Below are 20,939 nucleotides of genomic sequence, written 5' to 3'. Positions count from 1 at the left end.
GGTTGAGCGAGCGTAGTATTAGAACGATGTTTAAGAGCGTGTTCATCATCAAAGCTATGTTTACCAACTGTCTTTTAAACATGAATAATAATAACACGTTAATGGCCTGTCTCAAGTGTGCATCGTTTAATAAGGGGGAGTTCTCAAGGCAGAAAAGTGGGTTGAAAGAGAGAGTGAATGGCATGTTGCACTGGACACTGGAGACAAGGTGCCTAATTGACAGGGCGCAGTAGGCCAACTATATGAGCGCTCTTTAAAACATTTCAAGAACTCTCGTGTGTTTCAGACCTTGGTGTGGGAATCTGTATTGGGTGGATAGGATAGTGTTGCAGGGGACGAGAAGCGTTGACATTATTCCTCTCCTCTTTTCGAGGCTGACCTTTGTATTTGACGAAGGTTTTTTCTGAAAGTATCAGTTTAATCTCTCTTGGCTCCTAAAGCAGTATATGTGAGGATGAGTTTAAGACCTATCGCAACCTTTCATACGGCAAACAAATCAAAACACACACTTCAGCACACAGTGCAACGCTAAACAATTACAATCCCTTCTGTGCTCCACCTCTCACCCCTCTCTTTCTATTTCTCAACTGCCCTCTTTCCCTTTTCCTTATGCTTTCCTCACCAACTCACCTAAGTCCTATAGTACTCTGTCTCTAAAGATCTCTCTCTTTCAATTGACCTTTCTTTCTCTCTCTCTATATCACCCCCCTTCCCCGAACCCTCTCTCCTCCTGTCTGATTCATTGATCCAAGGGTCACCAAGGATTACTTGTAGATGAATTCTAGATAATAAGATGTAGATAGCCTCCTGTCCCCCCATCCCCTTCTGGAGACTTATGAGAATGTTGAAGGTTTAGGATATTCCTTTTTATTATTGATAATTCCAGTTCTAAACTTCCAATAACTAATAAACCGATCATCAAACATCCTTATGTATTTCTGAATTTTTGCCTTCCAGCTTTTTGTTTTCTGTAATCCACCAGAGCCTGCTTGGCCAGAGGCTTATGAGGCCTGGTGAAGATCACAAGGTGAGCTAAGGACTAGATCAATTAATCAACCATTAAGTCAAATTAACAAATTAGTACTTTGTTCCAGCGGGCGCTGTCCGTGGTCCTGTGTGTTGCACCCAAACAAATCTAAAGACCTGCGTTACACCCAAACAAACATAAAGACCTTTGTGTTACACCAAAACAAACCAAAATATCTGTGTGTTTCACCAAAACAAACTTAAAGACCTGTGTGTTACACCCAAACAGACTTAAAGACCTGGGTGTTACACCCAAACAGACTTAAAAACCTGCACCCAAACAAGCATAAAGACCTTTGTGTTACACCCAAACAAACCAAAATACCTGTGTGTTACACCCAAACAAACGTAAAGACCTGTGTGTTACACCCAAACAAACCAAAATACCTGTGTATCACACCCAAACAAACTTAAAGACCTGTGTGTTACACCCAAACAAACTTAAAGACCTGTGTTTTACAGCCAAACAAACTTACAGACCTGTGTGTTACACCCAAACAAACTAAAGACGCGTGTGTTACACCCAAACAAACTAAAGACCTGTGTGTTACACCCAAACAAACTAAAGGCCATACACCCAAACAAACTTAAAGCAGTGTGTTAAACCCAGACAAACAACATCAATATGATTTGACAGAATGTATGAAGAACAAACTACCCAAAAAAGAGAGGGAGGGCAGGGATTCAGACCACAACCCTACAATCCTTTTCCAAACTGAGTTTCTAAGATTACATTTTCCTGTCACTGTGTGTGTAGTGGATACATCCCTCTGTGATAAGCTATTGGTATTTCACATTTTTAAATCCTGCTGTATCACTTTAAATTAGTAACAGCATTCCCATCATTACATTACTTTAGATCCTGTTGTATCACTTTAAATCAGTAACAACTTTCCCATGACAACATTCCTTTAGATCATTTTGTATCACTTTAAATTAGTAACAATGTTCCTTTAGATCCTGTTGTATGACTTTAAATGGGGAAAAACATTCCTTTAGATCCTGTTGTATCACTTTAAATGAACAACATTCCTTAAGATCCTGTTGTATCACTTTAAATAAGGAACAACATTCCTTTAGATCCTGTTGTATCACTTTAAATAAGGAACAACATTCCTTTAGATCCTGTTGTTTCACTTTAAATTAGAAACAACATTCCTTTAGATCCTGTTGCATCACTTTAAATTAGTAACAACGTTCCCTTAATGACAGAGCCGTGTGAGTACAAGAGGGATACTTTCTTGCCTTGTATCTTGCGTGGTGTTGTGACACATGTTCTATTTATTCCTTTATTCAGGGAGGGTGAATCACTGCTCTTGGCAACAGTGGTTTCATTCATTGTATTACCATTTCAATTGACTTTCCTTTTAGTTTGGGGCTTTCTTTTCATTAGCAACACCTGAACACTTCTGGCTGTTATGGTCCTGTTGTCGCATTCTCTTGTACTCATACTAGCCATACACCTGCGTCTGGTCTTTTTTTTCATGTGTGTGCGTGTGTTGCCGTACACACGCTAGACATGCTGAGTCCATCCGCAGTATGACTGCAGTGGATGAATATCTATTTTGATCACGTCGATCATATATTGTTTAAAACAAGCTTTCCATGAACTTTCAATAAAGAATAGTGTATTATTGGGTCTGTTTGCGGCTGGCGTATACATGTGTGTCCGTGCCTTGTATTTACGGTGTTGGTGTGTTGTGTAGGGTGTTGAATTATTCAGGTGATGTTTTGATTGTATTCATTTATCTTAAGTGCATGCACATGTGTATGTAAATGTGTTTCTGTGTGTGTGTGTGTGTGTAACTCATTCATTATTAACAAGAGATTAGGATTCCGTTATTACCCAACAACATTATCTATTTCCAGAGCACCGTACTCTAATTAGAAAGCAGGGAGGGGTGTGTGTGTGTGTGTGTGTGTGTGTGTGTGTGTGTGTGTGTGTGTGTGTGTGTGTGTGTGTGTGTGTGTGTGTGTGTGTGTGTGTGTGTGTGTGTGTGTGTGTAAAACTAATTGCTGCAGCTTACATCGTACATAACGATTAACATCGATTGATTAACACCTGTTCATTTTTCCTGGTGGGGAAACAACGGGAGGCTTTGAGGATTTGTGGGAATTTTGTAACTTGTCTTCCATTCTGTCATTGGGAGAAGTTTTTAGACCATTCCGTAGACACTCAACGGACACCTGAAAAAACAACAGCAAAGGAACAGATTCATAAAAGATCATCTTCATTTACTGTGGGTCAAGCGTCTTCAAAGCTTTCACTTAACACTCCTAATTGCTCCTGCAAATATCAAAGTAGCTACAAAAAAAAGTTAAAGTCAAGGCCTCTTTCTCCCCTTGCCATCCGAGCGGAGAGTAGATCATGTCAAACGGGGTGTCTGCCTCTCTCCCTCTTGTCCCACTCGTCCGTCTGCCTCCTGGTTTCCCGCCTGTTGCCTCCTCTCCTCTCCTTCATCTCACCCCGTGTTTGCCATCGTAAATTCTCTGCTCTTCCTCCTCGTCGTTGACACCTTTTCTCCGCTGCTCTCTGTGATCTATCAGCGTGAATGAACTCCCCACCCCAGTTTGAATTATCCCCCCCCCCCCCCCCCCCCCCCTCGCCTGTCTTGCCAGGGTTAGGGCGCTGCGGTGCCATCAATTAGGATGTAATTCTGTTAGCCAACGAGCGGTTATTCCTTCAGCTTATGAAAACGTCTGCTGAGCGGCTGGTGAGGGGGCTCTCTGTCGCCCATTTACAGATCAAACTTATCTAATGGAAGATGGAAAAGATAGTTTGGGCTATTTACGCATTCACCCTCATTATGCCAAACCAGATGATATTTTACCAGACAATAACGCACCACACCACAGCACAAAATAGCATACCATTTCTCGCAGCATTATTCAACACTGTATCTAACCCTACCTCTCATTCTATGTAACTGTATCTACCATGACATTCATTATCACCCAACATGCTAAAGCTGACACCTCTCACTGGGTGGTTTTATTCAGCTCTATCTGCGAGTATTTGTTTGTTTATGCGGCGCGCAACGGAGCCATATTGGAGCCAGTTAGTGTAGGTGGGTATCTCTCTGATCCGCCTTTGGCTGCCCGGCTCCAGGAAGTGTGGATTCTCAGTGAGTCATATGTGCTGCCAGAGCTGCTCTTTAATAATAGGCTGCGTATGTGTTTAACTTGTTTCGCTTCCAAACTATAATTCTCTCTCTGTATGAGTTGTCTGTTTGGACAACTTGTGATTGTATCCCTGAGTTCGTTCCAAGTAATCGCATCACGTACATTCGTTTTTATTTTGCCAACCTTTTATGAAGCGTGACATATGCTACAATGTTGCTTTGTGTATGACGAGCCCGGTAAGCTTTGTTTGTTATAGGTGGCTTTCTGTTCTGTGTTTTAGAGACCTATGTTTGAGTGAGTAGGAAGCTACTCTGAAGCAACCGAGCCAGAGTACGGCTCTTGATCCAATATTAAAGTGGATTGTCTGAGGCAGAGGTTCCAACCCTCACGGCCTTCTACCGTGACCCCATTTTTAGGTCCGAAAATAATTTCTCCATGGACTCCTACGTCTTGCCTCTCTTGTTGTTCTCAGAGTATCACCATCCGCCTGACACATTTCTGAGTAAAGTGCTTGGTAGAAGTTTGCTTGTGGCTACAAATTTAGCAGTCTAAACGCATAAAGAACCGTAACCCCTTTTTGTATTCATCAAGAGTCTGCATCCAAATATCTACAGCTTATATGCCAGCCCTCTCCCGAGACCCAGTATCCAAGTCCCAAGTGGGGTCTTGACGACAAGGTTGGGAAACACTAGTGTGAAGACCCCCCCCCCCGCTATGAAGTTTGTGATGGAACTGATTTACGGAGGGCTGTCGGCTGTCTGAATAAACAGGATGTGCAGAGGATGACACATGTTTGAGGAAACATGTTCACAAGTGTGTGTGTGTGTGTGTGTGTGTGTGTGTGTGTGTGTGTGTGTGTGTGTGTGTGTGTGTGTGTGTGTGTGTGTGTGTGTGTGTGTGTGTGTGTGTGTGTGTGTGTGTGCGCACTTGTGTATGCGTTAGCATAACATTTGATGGAATATAATTGGCGTAACATTGGCTTGAGAAACATTAACTATTTCACCCAGCGCCTTTTAATGAAAACCGTCGGTGGGGAAACAGCTATGATAGAATCTTTCAAAATATCATTTGAACACCACCAAATAAGATTGTACCAATGCAAATAATAATTTGTAGAGGGGACAGTGTAATAAAGGAGAAGAAAATATACGAAAACAGAAAAATATAATGGAATAGCAAAAATAAATAACATAATGCCATTCCAGGAAAAGGCAAGCAAAAAATAAAGATCAACATTTTTAATATCTTCTTAAAAGTGCCCAGAGAGCCTGCTCCTCTCAGATATTAAGGGGTATCATGGGATGGTGTTCCATAATGTATTTTCCGCATATGGACTGTTTTGCCATGACTACAGTCCTAATCAAAGATATGAAAGCCATGGGGCCTCAGTCCGTTGGTTTCGTCCGTCATCTTTGTTCAAGCTATTGGGTTGTTAAACCCTGTTCATTGTCTAGGTTTGAAAGCTAGGTTTGAAAGAGTTATTTTCTTGTTGCCAGTCTTATCAGCCACAAGTAATATATTAGCTTTAACTGAATGAGCCTGGAGCACGTTTTGTCGGGGGAGAGTTGTGTTTAAATGAATGAATGAATAACTGGCTGCAGCTTTTCATTAAATACAGTCGCTGGTAAGGTCGGGTTCATTTTCCATGGCTTGCGCCAGAATTGGGGCTGGTCACACCTGCTTTTTAAAAGCATACAAAGAAATGGAATAAAAATAATAACCGTGGCTTCCAATGTTAGAAATACACTTGAATAAATAATCTTCTGAATAAAAGTAAGTTAAAACCATTTACAGTTTGTTTGAAAAAAAAAAAAAAGTTAATAAATACATTCACCAGCTTCAAACGTTAAAGATATTCCCTAACCCTGTCGCTGCTCACCATTCACATTGCGTCACACAGGTTTGCATATTCCGTAGTCCATATGGTTCTCTATTGTACTCCATGTACAGTCATCTCAGTGCTGACGTTCCGCTCCAACACCTCCGTTCACTGGAGGAATGGAGAACGGCTGCTCATTGGAAATCCATGGGCAGTCATTCAGCCATGCCAGGGGCTCCAGAGCCCATTTTAGTGCCTCCCAACACGGCTCATCGATTCCTTTATTGTCGTACACCACTAAGCCACTCGAACCCCTCTCCCTTCTTACCTGCCTCTCTTTTCACACCTTCTCCACATGTTCTCCGCACTCACCTCCTTCTCTCCTCCTCTCTCTGTCTGTTTTTTGTACCCCCACCATTCAATTCTGTTGGACTCTATCTTCTTTCTTATCTCTTGGAGGTTTTAACACAGGTTTTACACAGACTATACTCTCTCTCTAACATGGGGTTGTCTCTCTCCCCCTCTCTCTAACCTTTGGTCTTCTATGTCTCTCTCCCACAGACCGCCCCGTTGCCATGACGATTGAGGAGGAGGAGGGCCTGACACCGGCCTCCGCTATCGTCGGGGTAACGCCGACCCCTGTCGTCTTCACGACGACCACGGCATGGGAAGATGGCGGCGGTGGCGGCGGCGGCCGAGCCTTCGCTTTCTCCTCTCCACGACAGCACTCCCCCACTCCCCGCCTCTCTCCGAGGGAGCAGGAGGAGGAAGAGGAGGAAGGGATGATGGAGGTGGACTGGATCGAAGAGGACATAGTGGAGGAGGAGGAGGAGGAGGAGATGGGCCGGTGTGACAGTGAAGTAGGGTGTGACCACCACGATGATGATGATGATGATGATGATGATGATGACGAAGGAAGCAGTGATGCCAGTGTGCTGGTGGTCCCCCACCCTGAGATGGTTCCCGTGGTCTTCTTCTGCCTCAAGCAGACCACCTTCCCCCGCAGCTGCTGCATCAGCCTCGTCTCCAGCCCATATCCTTTGCGTTGCCGCGGTAACCGTATGCGTGTGCGTGTTTGCGTTTGCGGAAGGAATTTTCTGCAGTATGTTCTGATACATTCGGCTAAAGTCCCCGGCTGAACTATACAAACACTGCTTGACAGACTAAAAATTCGATTTGATTATATCGCTTGAATGTATTGGAGTCTGAAGTCCAAAAAGCTGCTGAGATCTTTAATTGGGTGAATACTACGAGGACGAAGTGAAGGTTGAAAGTGATTGCCCTTCTGCACTTACCTGCTTTAAATGAATTGCATATGGTGCAATCCTGCTCCCCTTTGTTAATAACGTGGCTTTAGCTTAAGTTCAACCACACTATTTTAGGGAGAATTCTGACTGGGGCATTTTTTGCCTCCTTCAAAATAAGAGCTCAACAAATCAGCTTTCACGATTCCGAGCAGGTTCTCCACCGGAACCGGAGGACAAGGATACAGCAAGCTGTGCTACAGCTAAATTATAATTTTGGAGGTTTGGGTGGTTTGAAGCAGTTTCCTCAGGCCAATGTGTTGTGGCATCCAGCTATCTCTTTCCATCTTTTTGGGTTTTGTTAAACAGCATAGATAATGGCAGAGGGGTGTGTGTGTGTGTGTGTGTGTGTGTGTGTGTGTGTGTGTGTGTGTGTGTGTGTGTGTGTGTGTGTGTGTGTGTGTGTGTGTGTGTGTGTGTGTGTGTGTGTGTGTGTGTGTGTGTGTGTGTGTACCCGTGAAAGAGAGATGGAGAGAGAGACACACGACAGATTTACAGAGACAGCATGACTGTGTACGGGCAACGGAAAGATGAGAGAGATGTTTATCTGTGTGACAGATCAACAGAGAGCAAAAAAACACTTACGTTTTATAGACCATCCATCCAATTCACTGGTCTAACTGGAAGAGCATTCACACTACACCCAGCCTTCTCTGACACTCACTCTTTCTTCTCTTACATTCAATCATCTCTCATTCTCTTTTCCTCCCTGCGCCTCTCAACTTAGTCCTCACCTTCTCATCCTCTATATCTCACCCTCTCTCTCCTCCTATCCCTCTATTTCTCTCTCCTCTCTTCATCTCTCTCAACTCTCCATCTCTCCTCCTTTCACACTCTCCCTCCCACTTTCACCCTATCTAGCTCCCTACTCCTCTCCCTTGCTCCATCTCTCTCCTCTTCTTCTCCTATTTCATCCTCTACTTTTCCTCATCTTCTCCTCTTTTTCCTCCTCATCATCCTGTCTCCCTTCTCTCTAGGGTGTGTGTGTGTGTGTGTGTGTGTGCATGTGTGTGTGAATGTGTGTGTCTGTGTGTGTGTGCACTCCCTCCCTGGGATCCCTGCTGGCAGTGTGAAGCCTAGCCCATCTCAAACCAGCGGGGTGGGCGTCGCCCTGTGTTGCCAGGAGGGAGGAGAGGCTGTGAAGTCACGGGGATGATTAGAGCAGTGACGGGACGGTGACCTCCTGGGGAGCTGTCTCTTGTTCAGGAGGTGCTTGAGAAGGTCTCACTCTGAAGACCCCTCTGTCGATCGGCCTCCTCTTGCTGTCCAATTACTTATCCCGAAATGGATTAACGAGCATCCGCGTGTGTGTGTATGCGTTTGTGTGTATCAATCAGAGTTTATGCTTGCCATCTGTGTCTGGGTTCACCCATTTACATCCATTTAGTGTGTGTGTGTGTGTGTGTGTGTGTGTGTGTGTGTGTGTGTGTGTGTGTGTGTGTGTGTGTGTGTAATGCAATATGCCTATAAATATACTTGATTTCTTACTATATTTACGTAATTAATTAAGTCATTGTCTCTTATCTTTCGCTCTCTTTTTTTAACTCTGTTTATCTCTCTCTTTCTGTCCCTCTCTATCTCTCTCTGTGCCTCTCTTTCTCTTTCTCTCATTGTGTTAGCCTCTACCCATCACTTAATAGACGGTAAATCAACAGTGGGTTTGTGTTCAAATCTCATTGCAGTAAGGCAATAAGAAGGGCGAGAGATATAATAAGACAGAGCGAGGCGAGGGAGAGAGAGCGAGAGCGTTGGCAGCCCCATAGTGTTGAAATGAATGCCGGGGGCTATTCTCAGTAACAGACAGATTTAATTTATGTCCCCGCTGCACTTCCAGAGAATCACTGAGCGCGGGACATATCCCTGCCATTCATCTCTCTTCCAGAACTCATCTGCACACCACTGACTCTTCATTTAGCGATCTCCCCCTGCTCTTTTATTACTCAGAGGTTAGCTGTGTCTAACGCAGTCTGTCTGTTTCCCCTGACGCACAACTCTGTAGAACTCCTTAGCACTCCTCACGTCAGACATTTACGCACACTTCATTCTCACACATGCACACACTGTCACACACTTATACAAGCACAAGAATGCAGACACACACACACGCAGGCACGCACATACGCATGCACGCATGCACACACACACACACTTAATCTCACACAGGCGCTCACGCACTTATACCGACACACCCTTATACAGACACACACCCATGCATAAACACAACTCAAAAAAGTTATTCGAAGACAAGACAGAAGGCAGAAAGCAAGCATCAAAGTGATCAATGCAGCTACAGCAGCCTGATATTCCGTCCACTCAGCCAACCGGTGTTGGCAGCTTGCTACTTCAAAACCTTTCCCCCCCTCTTCAACGCAGCCTCTCACCACCGTGATGATGATATGCAAATGACCATCTCGACGGGCTGGTAATCAGTGATAAGTATCCTCAGCTGCTGCCAGGACAAGTACTCTTCCTCATGCAGAGGCTTAATGAGGCGATGATCTACAGGTGTCAACCACTCAATCATGTGCTTCAGGTGGACCGGGGCGTCACTGCAGCATAGTAGAATGTGGTGTCTCTATCATCATAGATACACATCATCGCAAACCTACTTTGTTGTTGTTGTCGCGTAGTAAGTAGTACAACTTTTGGAAAAAGGAATATTTAGTGGAAGAGTGCAATGAGGCAATGAGGTGTCCAGATTTATTCTAAATAGCTGTCTGGTATTTGCTAAGTAGCTGTCTGGCCTCTTATACCATCCACAAATGAACCGGGCGGCAGGCTGCTTTATGCTAATGGTGCATCATTTGGTTCATTTGGCAGAGACATAAAGTGTTTTCTTGTTATGTCTGCAGTGCGGTCAGAGCTCGGCCCGTCCTGTTCTGCTGAGATCGGCTGGTTTGGGACGCTGGGGATCAATGGAGGCTGCTGAGAACCCTATGCGGTCAAAATAAGAGAGGATGGTCCTTATCTTAGCCTTCCTCTATGGGAAATTCACTGCGTATGGTCAAGGACAGGAGCCAATGGAAAACGGAATAATCAATTAAAATAGGAGTTAAAGAAACGACACATCAGATATATCTATCACATTATGAATTGTAGCGATCTCAATGCAAACATCAAAATCTGTGAACATTACAGACGGTTGAGACAAACAATATTGCCTACTATTTTATTGAAACGATGCATCATTGACCATTACGCATAAGTGTCTCGACTAAGGCTCAGCTCAGTTCTGTGTACGGGTGTCAGGGGGTAGGGGGGTCATTCCAGATGGGTGCAGGGTCAGTCAAGCTCAGCCCGATACCTTCCTGGTCCAGCTGAAATGGGTCTGGTTACGATATGGAAGCAGAGAACCCGGTGGGAGAGGAGCATCTGAGATAGCCTGGACTCCTATCAAGACCCAGTGGAGCTGTAATGGACCATGAGCGATAGAGAGAGAGCGAGAGAGGGAGGGAGGGAGGGAGGGAGGGAGGGAGAGTGCAGTGGACCAGACAACTTATTATGATTATATTGCGTCAATTGCAGTTCTCATACAGGTGGAGAACAAACACACACAAACACACAAACGCAGAGCCATAGACAAACACAGTATATTACAAGCACAATCACAAGTACCTCCCCATACACACACATTTACATATAAAGCAAACACGGGCACGAACACACACATACATATATACACACACACACACACACACACACACACACACACACACACACACACACACACACACACACACACACACACACTGAAAGGACAGATAGGAACTGAGGAAGAGGTGGCAGATCGCTTGGTCTTGGGAATCACATATTGCCTCCTCCCTCCGGTCAATGTAGCCACCTGTAGACCAAAATGGAGGAGAAAAACAGGATAGAGGGGCTGGTGGAGGAGGACAAAGAGCAAGAAGGTGGGGGAGGGGTGAGAGACAGAGGGTTTTATTGTTGAAGATGAAAATGCATAGTGGTGTGTGTGTGTGTGTGTGTGTGTGTGTGTGTGTGTGTGTGTGTGTGTGTGTGTGTGTGTGTGTGTGTGTGTGTGTGTGTGTGTGTGTGTGTGAGAAACAAGGCGGTTGAGAGAAGGGATCTGCAGAGGGAAGGAGTGGGGTGAGGAAGAGACAGGAGGTGAGAGAGCTAGAGAGGCTGAGAGAGAGAGGGGGAGGGAGAGAGAAAGAGATATAGGTAATGTAGCTTAGTTGAGGTATTTTCTGCTCCAAAGCCGTGTGTTGGCGAGGGGAGGTCAGGTTAATAGCTTCCAATTCACTTTCAATCTCTTTTAGAACAACAGTTTACACACACACACACACACACACACACACACACACACACACACACACACAACACCAACTGCCTCATAAAGGAAAACACGCAAGTGTGCACACACAAACATTCTGCAACCAACTACATCACACACACGCAAGTGCGCACACACTCACAAGCACATGCACAAACACACAAATTCAATAATTCAAGGTTCTTTTGGTTTTCTCACTAGAAAGTTTCTTTGCACAAACCAAAAGCCCAGTTTTATATATTCTTAGTGAGTAATGCCCTTAGTGTCAGATGAACGGATAGTTTCAAATGCTATACCCCTTTACTAGATCATCAAAGCAGGGGCCTGCATCTGAAGCCCCTTACGATGGATTCAGACAAATGTCCTTAAGGTGCAGTTATGGGCTTCTTGCTCAGTGATGAGCAGACCTCTAACTATCATACTACCCATTGGCATTACCCCTTACACAGTAAGACAGTGTGGCAGCAAACTGTTTTCTCATCTGATTGACATTCCGGTTTGACATTTATCCTCTTCAGTCACATGTCGCTTGGACATGGCTTGATGCTGATTGGTTCGTTAATTAGCAACAATTGTTAACGACCACAGATGTCTATTACAGGTATTTGGAGCAAGCCCTATCATTATATGAGTCTGTTCATAATGTAAACGATGGATGTCGTTGCCTGTATTAGTGTGTGTGTGTGTGTGTGTGTGTGTGAGTGCGTGCGTGCATGCGTGCGCGCGCTGGGTAGGTATTGGGCTTGAATTAGTGCATGTCTATTTATGGCAAGAGTGGTTATGTTGAAGATTCTCAGTTGGAGTTTCTCAGTAAGATTTCTCAGGAATGACAACATGTTCCCTCTCGTTCTCTATGATTCCAGAAGCTGTAGATGAAAGACACGGTTTCTGAGAGCCGAGGGCGACTATATGAACACACTGGGGCTAAGAGAGAGAGGTTGTATAGGGACAGATGTGTTGAGAAAAGAAAGACAGGCAAAGAGAGTGGCAGAGAGGAGATAGGTATGGGCAGAGAGATGGAGCAGATAGAGAGGCATACAGAGAGACAGAGAAGAGAGATTGGAAGAGCAACGGGTAGAGTGAAGAAGACGAGGGACATGCAGGTAGAAAGACAGGTAGAGGAAAAACCGGACTTAGCAGATAGTGAAAGAGGAGAAACGAATAGACCAATTAAAGCAGAGAGGAAGCTGACAGACGGAGAGGAGAGGAAAAAGAGAACAGCAGAACACTGGATTACAGCTTGTCAATCACTTCTTATTCACCTGTTCAGTCTGCTCGCCTTCTATCTCTCTCGCTTTCGCTCTCTTGCTCTTGCTAGTAGACCCTCACCCATTCCCCCTCCCCCAACTCTTGGAACTAATGCTAATACCTCAAATAATCATTATGTTAATGACGCAGTTAATCACTATGCTAATGCTATGCTAACACCGCTGTACCCAGCTGTCAGAGCTGAAGAAAAGGTGGCATCATCACATTGTGCTGGCCCTTACCCTTACTGCGCCGTCTGCTCCCACCTGCCTCTCTGTTTCCCTGCGGTGGTTCCTCCCCTTGAAGGTTTAAAGATATGCGCGCCTCTGACTGACCAGCAGGTTAACTCCCAAGATCCTTTTCTCATTCCTACTTTCTTCCGTTTTTTTTGGTGATTTTTATGCAAGTGAGGTCTGAGATTGAATCCTGGATGAATCCTGGATTTTCAAAGATGTTGCTGAATGTTATGCATTTCAAATTTTCCCATTTTGTGAGAACGAATGTAGACAGTTTCTGAAGATGTGAGGTGAAAACATCATTCTAGTCAAATAATTCATACACTTCAACACGCTATCTCTAAATATCCCGATCTGTAGGCTGAAAGCGTCAGAAAAATAAAAAAAAGCAACAGTCATAGTGAAGATAAATAATCAAATGTATCTTCAGCCAGAGGCACCGCACTGGGAGATTCTACAGTGTTCCTCACATAATATAAAAACCAAGACAACGCCAGCAAATTGACAGAAGCCAGTAATCCTTTTAATGGCTGCCACTTTTCCCACGTCTGACTTAATAAGCTTGCAAGAACGGTGCGGAGCAGAGCTTAACTACACAGGAGGTGACTGAGGTCAGTGCGACAAACGAAGTAATGAAAGAGACAAGAATATGGCAGCAAATCGGAACGTGACTTCATTAGTTCAACCTCATGACTCCAATTTTCTGTCTTAAATTTAACGGAATATATAAAAAAAGAAAGGTTTTTGGTCGAGATAATAAGAGGGAAAGAGAAAGCAGCACAGATAAATAAATTAGGGAGAAAACAACAATTAGCATTCACAATTTACTAATTACTTTTTAGAATTGATCATTCAGAACATTTATCAGCAGATGCTTTTATCCAAACGGCTTCCAGTGATTTTTCTTTTTTACCCAGGATAATGTAATGGTTAGGGTTATGGTTTATTGCTCAAAGATGCTATACTGGTAGCCTGTTTTCATTGGGCTTCAAACCTGGAACATTTCAGCTGGGACTTGAATGACATCCCCACCAGTCTATCCTACCCCTCTTTATGACTTAAATAAGCCTTTAAAATAAAGCTCCAGTGTGAATCCTTGGGGTGTGTATGTTTATACAGCATGATGGCAGAGCACCTATTCCCCTGTCCCCCAATGTTTAAGTGATTCCTTGTCACAGGGTTCGATATAGGACCAGCTGTCTATAAGTGCTGGGACCAAAATAAATGAGAAACATAATGGGGTCTGCGGCTGTCTGGACTTTTTAATTGGAAATGTCTAATTGGATTTGTCGTCTAATTTGATGGGTTTAAAGAGGAAAAAAAATGCTCTATCTGTAATTGAAATGAAATGAAAACAAAAACGTAGGGTGTTTATGGTAAGATCTACCACCACATAAGCTAACTATTCCCCCATGAGTCGAGAGCATTGACGCAAACCACCTCCACTCGCCTCTCGTTCAATCTATTGGTCAGAACTATATGGTCGTCAAAATGACATGTCCATCAATAACGAGTTGTTATTGGTTTTGTTGTTAAGCCTTTTAGATGCAGTGTTCCCCCTCCTGGGTATGAATAGTGAATGGATGTAATTCTCTATTTTTTAACATCAATCAGTAATTCAACTCTGGCAGATATCTATTGATGATGGGATAGGGTGCCACTACTCTACGTACACTAGGACCATGTAGTGTGCCAAATGTTAAGAATCCTCTTCTCATCTTTACTGTGAAAACAAAATAAGGTACAACCTATGTTTCGGGTTCAAATACTGATGATTCCAATGGCGATGGTTCTTATGACATCAGTTTCTCTGGCGGTGGTTCTTCTGGCGATGGTTCCTATGGCTACGGGTCCTCTGGCGTGGTTCCTATGACGATGGTTCCTATGGGGATTGTCCTCCTGATGTTTCTGCCCAGTTGTGATGGCGTCATAGAGAAAGAGAAAGGGAGAGAGATATGAACGGTGTGATGGAAATTGTCATCCGACATGGGGTTCCCAAGACACTAAGACACTGTGATCTCTAAGTTATTATCTATAGTAACCATTTCACTGTTTGTGCCTCGCTCATTGCCCTTGGGGGGGGGGGGGGGGGGGGACGAGACAGCCTTGGCTGACTCAAAGCTATAGCAAGAGCTACTTCCATGCCTTAACACTGGAGTGTGCCCACTGTTCGGGACTCACTGTAACGCTTCAAACTTTGTATGCTTGTCGTGCTGAGTGGCCTTTCTGCGCACAGACTACTTTTCTCCTTATACTATTATACCCTTTATTACAATAAACGCTGAGTTATGTTGTCAATACAGTTTAAGGATTTTTCCACCAGGATTTTCTCAGGGTTTGTTGTCATAATTTAAAGATGATCAAAAACATCATAATAGTCAATGGACCCCTAGTCCTTACCAATGAACTGTAACAATGCTTTGAAATGATGGGTGATCATTTTATGCTTGGAGACACTTTCTCAATGTTGGCAGCTTCGTTGGCGGAGTAGTTCAACGCGCACATAGTTGATTCCCCCCGGTCCTTTGGGACAAACACACACACACACACACACACACACACATACACACACACACACACACACACACACACACACACACACACACACACACACACACACACACACACACACACACACACACACACACACACACACACACACACACTGAGCAGATAGGGTCAAAGGTCAGATGAGCCTGCCAGATCAATGTTCCAGACCAAGGGCTGTAAACCAATACAGATATAAATGTCTGCTGAACAAAAAAACTATTCTGACATACCAGGGGATACCAGGCGATAACCACACTAAACGTAATACTGCTGAGTAAAAGGCTGAGATGGACCCTCTTGGCTTGGAGTAGATGCAGTTGTCTGACTAGCTTGTATTGCTAACTCACGTGCACATGCACACACACACACACATAAATATGTATCAATGCATTAGGCCTAAAGTGGCTTGCATGAGGAACAAGGTTTGAGTGTGACATAATAATTTACCCGATACAGAAGTTGAGCTTCTTTACCTTAGTGAAGATTACTATTTCTGTATTAGTGTATTGATGTAAATTGCTTTTTTTGTGCGGCTTAATAAAAATAAAACATTAAAAACCATATACAGCATGTTAAGGAAAAGAACATGTAAGAAAACTTGGAGTTGGTTAAGTGCAGGTTTACAAATTATGTTTATTTTTTATTGATTACATTTATTTCAGTGGTGATGAATGCCTTTTGATATTTCTTATTTTTCGCAAGCTAGGATCTAGTAACGCTACCCTGATGAGAGTAGCAGGAATGACTAACGTATCTTTTCTAACTTGCATTCTACATGCTAAAATTGTTCTGTGAAATGTGTCCCTGTTTTCATTGAGTGTTCATTATTAAATCCAAAAACAAGCTGCCCACTCCTGAAGGTAACCATCTCGCTGGTTATTTTCCGTACAAACACCCACTGTGAGCGAGAGGTCAGAACACTAGCAGCCTCAATTTCCCTGACAGATCCCCCCTGGTGCCTCCTACTGCCCCCTGTGGCTGGTGCTGGTTATTACAGGTCTGGCTGCCAATACATGTTACCGTCAGTCTCGTGTCCCCTACTGGGTCTGCTGGTGCCGAAATAAATCACAGCTTCCAACCAGGGGAGAGCACCTGGATGTGTGTGTGTGCGTGTGTGTGTGTGTGTGTGTGTGTGTGTGTGTGTGTGTGTGTGTGTGTGTGTGTGTGTGTGTGTGTGTGTGTGTGTGTGTGTCTCAGTGTGAGGTGATTAGGGGTGAAATTTGTATAGAAGGGGGTTGCGAGTGTGTGTGTGTGTATGTGTGGGAGGGGCTGATGAAGGTGTTTGTGTCTCAGTGTGTGTATCACTATGTGTGTGCTTGTGTCTGAGTGTGTGTGTTGGTGTTTATGTCTGGGCTACTGTGTGTGCTTCCGTGTGAATACCATGTTTGTGTGCATGTATGTGGGTGTGTGTGTTACTGTGGTCATCAAAGCACCAGAGAGAAAGTAATTAACACAGCAGGGTGTGGACGTGTTGGTATGTGTGTGTGTGTGTGTGTGTGTGTGTGTGTGTGTGTGTGTGTGTGTGTGTGTGTGTGTGTGTGTGTGTGTGTGTGTGTGTGTGTACACAACTGAATGTACTTTTAATATCATTAGTGATGTCTCTGATGTTTCCCTCCTCCTCCTCCATCTCCTGTTCATCCCTTTCTCTGCTGCTGCCCCACCCACCCCTCCCAGCAATGTCACCATGGTGATCGCACCATTCTAACTCTCCCCGCACTCAAGTGGACTGAACTGTTTGTGTGTGTGTGTGTGTGTGGGGGTCTGTGTGTGTTATATTCCGGGCTCAAACTTTAAGTTAAGTTTAAATTAAAATCACTGCTCATCTCCATTTCCCTGGACTAGCTGAACTTTGAAGGCGCTTCTGTTTTTAATAAATAAAGACAGTGAGACATACGTCAGACAGGGTGAAAGATTCCTTCTCCGTTTCTATCATTTTTCACTCTATCTGTCCCTTCCTCTCTGTCTCTATCCTTCCCTCTCTGCCTCTCTGTCTCCTCCATTAAGACAGGCAGACAGACAGATGGCATGCGGTCTTACAGACACAATTGCAGACAGCTGGACAGACTGATAGACTAACAGACAAGACAAAGAGACAGGCAGGAAGACATGAAACAGACATGAAGAAAGCCTCTCTGAAGGCAAGACAGAGAGGCTGACAGATTCAGAATTTCTCCAAACACACACACACACACACACACACACACACACACACACACACACACACACACACACACACGCGCACACACACCCCATGTGCAAAAGCACAAGACATCTTTCCACTCCTAGATAACACGACAAGAAAAGAAAACATGTATATGGATTAAAAACAGCCTCCGGAGGAGGAGGAGGAGGAGGAGAAGGAAAGGGGTTGGGGGAGATAGAGGGGGGGATGAAGAAAGATAGAAAGAGGGCGAGAGAAATAGGGAGGAGAGAGAGGGGGAGATAGAAAGAGAGCGATGAGGTAGAGAGAGAGCAAGATAAGCCATGACAGGAAGTTTAAACCAAGGCCAGGATGTTGGAGACAAAACACTAGCGTGTGTGTGTGTGTGTGTGTGTGTGTGTGTGTGTGTGTGTGTGTGTGTGTGTGTGTGTGGGTGTGTGATTGATAGCTAAACTGTTTTTAACAACATCCGGATGCCACATCCCGGGAGTCTTCTCGCCGCTGAACATCAAGATAAAAGCGCTAACAAAGCTACTGTAATTACAACAAAAGAACACAACGAAGTGACAATCTGGTTAATTGAGGAAACATGGCCATCAGGGAGGGGTACCCTTAGTTTGGCGTTGCACCAGAATTATTGGTGTTGATGTTTTTGCAGGATAGACTTGGAACCCGATAGGATTTGGAAACAATACTGGCTTGCACTGCAGGCAATGGAAAAACTAACTTGAATGGCACCGTTTCTACTTTAATTCAAGACCGGTGGTTTATGCTTCAAGTTGGCGAACACAAGCAATAATTCCTCCACTTACAATAATGCCTGTTTGGGGTAGTGACACGCTTGTTTCCATGGAAACCACACTCGTCAGAGCAGCGAACCCCCACACACTTTTAATAATGGTCCCATAAATGCGATGGATACTTACGCACCCAATGTGTCTCTGGGCCAGATATGTACTGAGGTACACAGGCCATTTTGATGAGAGAGAGAGAGAGAGAGAGAGAGAGAGAGAGAGAGAGAGAGAGAGAGAGAGAGGGGGGGGGGAGGGAGGGAGAGAGAGAGAGAGAGAGAGAGAGAGAGAGAGAGAGAGAGAGAGAGAGAGAGAGAGAGAGAGAGAGAGAGAGAGAGAGAGGGGGAGGGAGGGAGAGAGAGAGAGAGAGAGAGAGAGAGAGAGAGAGAGAGAGAGAGAGAGAGAGAGAGAGAGAGAGAGAGAGAGAGAGAGAGAGAGAGAGAGAGAGAGAGAGAGAGAGAGAGAGAGAGAGAGAGAGAGAGAATGAATAAGGATACAATTGAATATCAAATATCATACAATCTCAATATAAAAAAAGTTTATAATTTATTTATATGCGTTTCTTAATGATTCCTTATTACAAATATTTTTCTTATCATAATCATGGAGCTTCATTGTTGAGGGCATAAAGATATGTGCTGACTGTTTGTTGATAGAACACTGAACGCCTGTAGGGTTCAGAGGTCACCGAGGAGGAAGCGCTTGAAGTAGAGCAGAGCTTGAGTGATTCATAACAGGTTGATGAGTGTCAGATGGGGGAGGGAGGCAGCTAAGGAAGGGCGGTTGGGAGAGAAGGAGGAGGGAGACAATGAGAGAAGGAGAGAGGAGGAAGGGAGGGAGGGAAGGATGGATGGCTAGAAGAGGGCAGAGTTCAAATTGATAATGAGGGGAGAGTGTGTGAGAGTGTGAGTGCATGCGTGTGTGCTCACATGTTTGTGCTTGTGTGCATGTGTGTGCTTGTGTGCTTGGGTGTAAGACTCCTCCAGTTCAATGCAATGGATTGGAGTGTCATAGTACTCCGTATATCTGTATTATCACCCACACAGCTGTTTGGTCTGCTTGAGCCCTGAACCCTGGCTGTCACTCTGCTGACATTTACACATTCATATGTTACAAACATATTCTCCAAGTCTCCCTCTTGATCGCTTCCCTCTCAATCTCTCTCTATCTCTGTTAACTAATCTATTATATCCCATCTGTTCTAATGAACTCTATTCTATTCTACAACATTATATTCTAGTCCATGCTGTTCTGGTCTATTTTGTTCAGTTCTGTGGGATCTCACAGGTGTGTGTGTGTGTGTGTGTGTGTTGTGTGTGTCCTTTCTTCAGTGAGCTCACTGCTACTGCTGCTGGTTACACAAGCCTGACAGTGATCCAGAAATAGCCCCGACACAGTGGTGGTGGGCGGAGAGGAGGAACCTCACCGCCGTATCATCGCTATCACCAGCACCAACACCATCACCCACCACTGCTATTACCTACACAACTCCACATCACCTCCAGCAACTCAACGACACCATCAACATCACCTATTTCATCACCATGACCACCCTCATCATCATCAGCATCATCAATGTCATCATCATTTTCACCATCACTACTAACACCTCCACCACCAACACCACCTCCATCCTACCCCTACTACCACCACTTCTAACACCTCCACCACCACCAATTCCAGCTCAATCCCATCCTTACTTACACCTCCACCACCAACACTACCTCCATCCCACCCCTACTAACACCTCCACCACCAACACCACCTCCATCCTAACCACTACTAACACCTCCCCCACCACCTCCACCACCTCCACCACCTCCATCCTACCCCTACTAACACCTCCCCCACCACCTCCACCACCTCCATCCTACCCCTACTAACACCTCGACAACCAACAATTCCACCTCAATCCCTCCCCTACTAACACCTCCATCACCGCCAGCACCACCTCCGTCACATCCCTTCTAACACCTCCACCAACAACACCACCTCCATCCCACCCTTCTAACACCTCCGTCCCATCACTACTAACACCTCCACTTCCACCTAAGACGCCTCCATTCTACCACTATTAACACCTACACCACCACCAACACCAGCTCCATCCCACCAATACTAACACCTCCACCACCACCACCAACACTAGCATCATCATCTCTAGGACCGCTATGACCCCTGCCCGAAGAAAGAGTAACAGAATAAATCTAGCGAAAGAAGGAAAAAAAGTAAGAAAGGGAGAGACTAGGGGCAGACTGTATGGCGACAGCAACAGACTCCAGCAGATGTTCCTCAACAGGCCACATACCCGGGGTAACCGTGGGTCTGTGTGGCTCTCAGCATCTGCTGGGGGGACCAAATTCCATCGGTAACTGCACACTGCAGTGCTT

General features: G+C 44.7%; 1 protein-coding gene across 1 annotated transcript in view; it reads left to right on the top strand.

The window, feature by feature from the left end:
- The window catches only part of cacna1ib (calcium voltage-gated channel subunit alpha1 Ib), a 143,954-nt gene that overhangs the window by 23,311 nt on the left and 99,704 nt on the right, over nt 1–20,939 (top strand). Inside the window, exon 2 of the mRNA XM_030351833.1 lies at nt 6,530–7,001. Coding sequence (XP_030207693.1) covers nt 6,544–7,001 — 458 coding nt within the window. The 5' untranslated portion in view covers nt 6,530–6,543. The remainder of the gene's footprint in view (nt 1–6,529; nt 7,002–20,939) is intronic.

Source organism: Gadus morhua, chromosome 3 (genome assembly GCF_902167405.1).
Source record: "Gadus morhua chromosome 3, gadMor3.0, whole genome shotgun sequence".
In the NCBI taxonomy this organism is placed as follows: domain Eukaryota; kingdom Metazoa; phylum Chordata; class Actinopteri; order Gadiformes; family Gadidae; genus Gadus; species Gadus morhua.
Note: the sequence above shows the minus strand (reverse complement) of the source record. Positions and strands in the feature narration are given on the sequence as shown.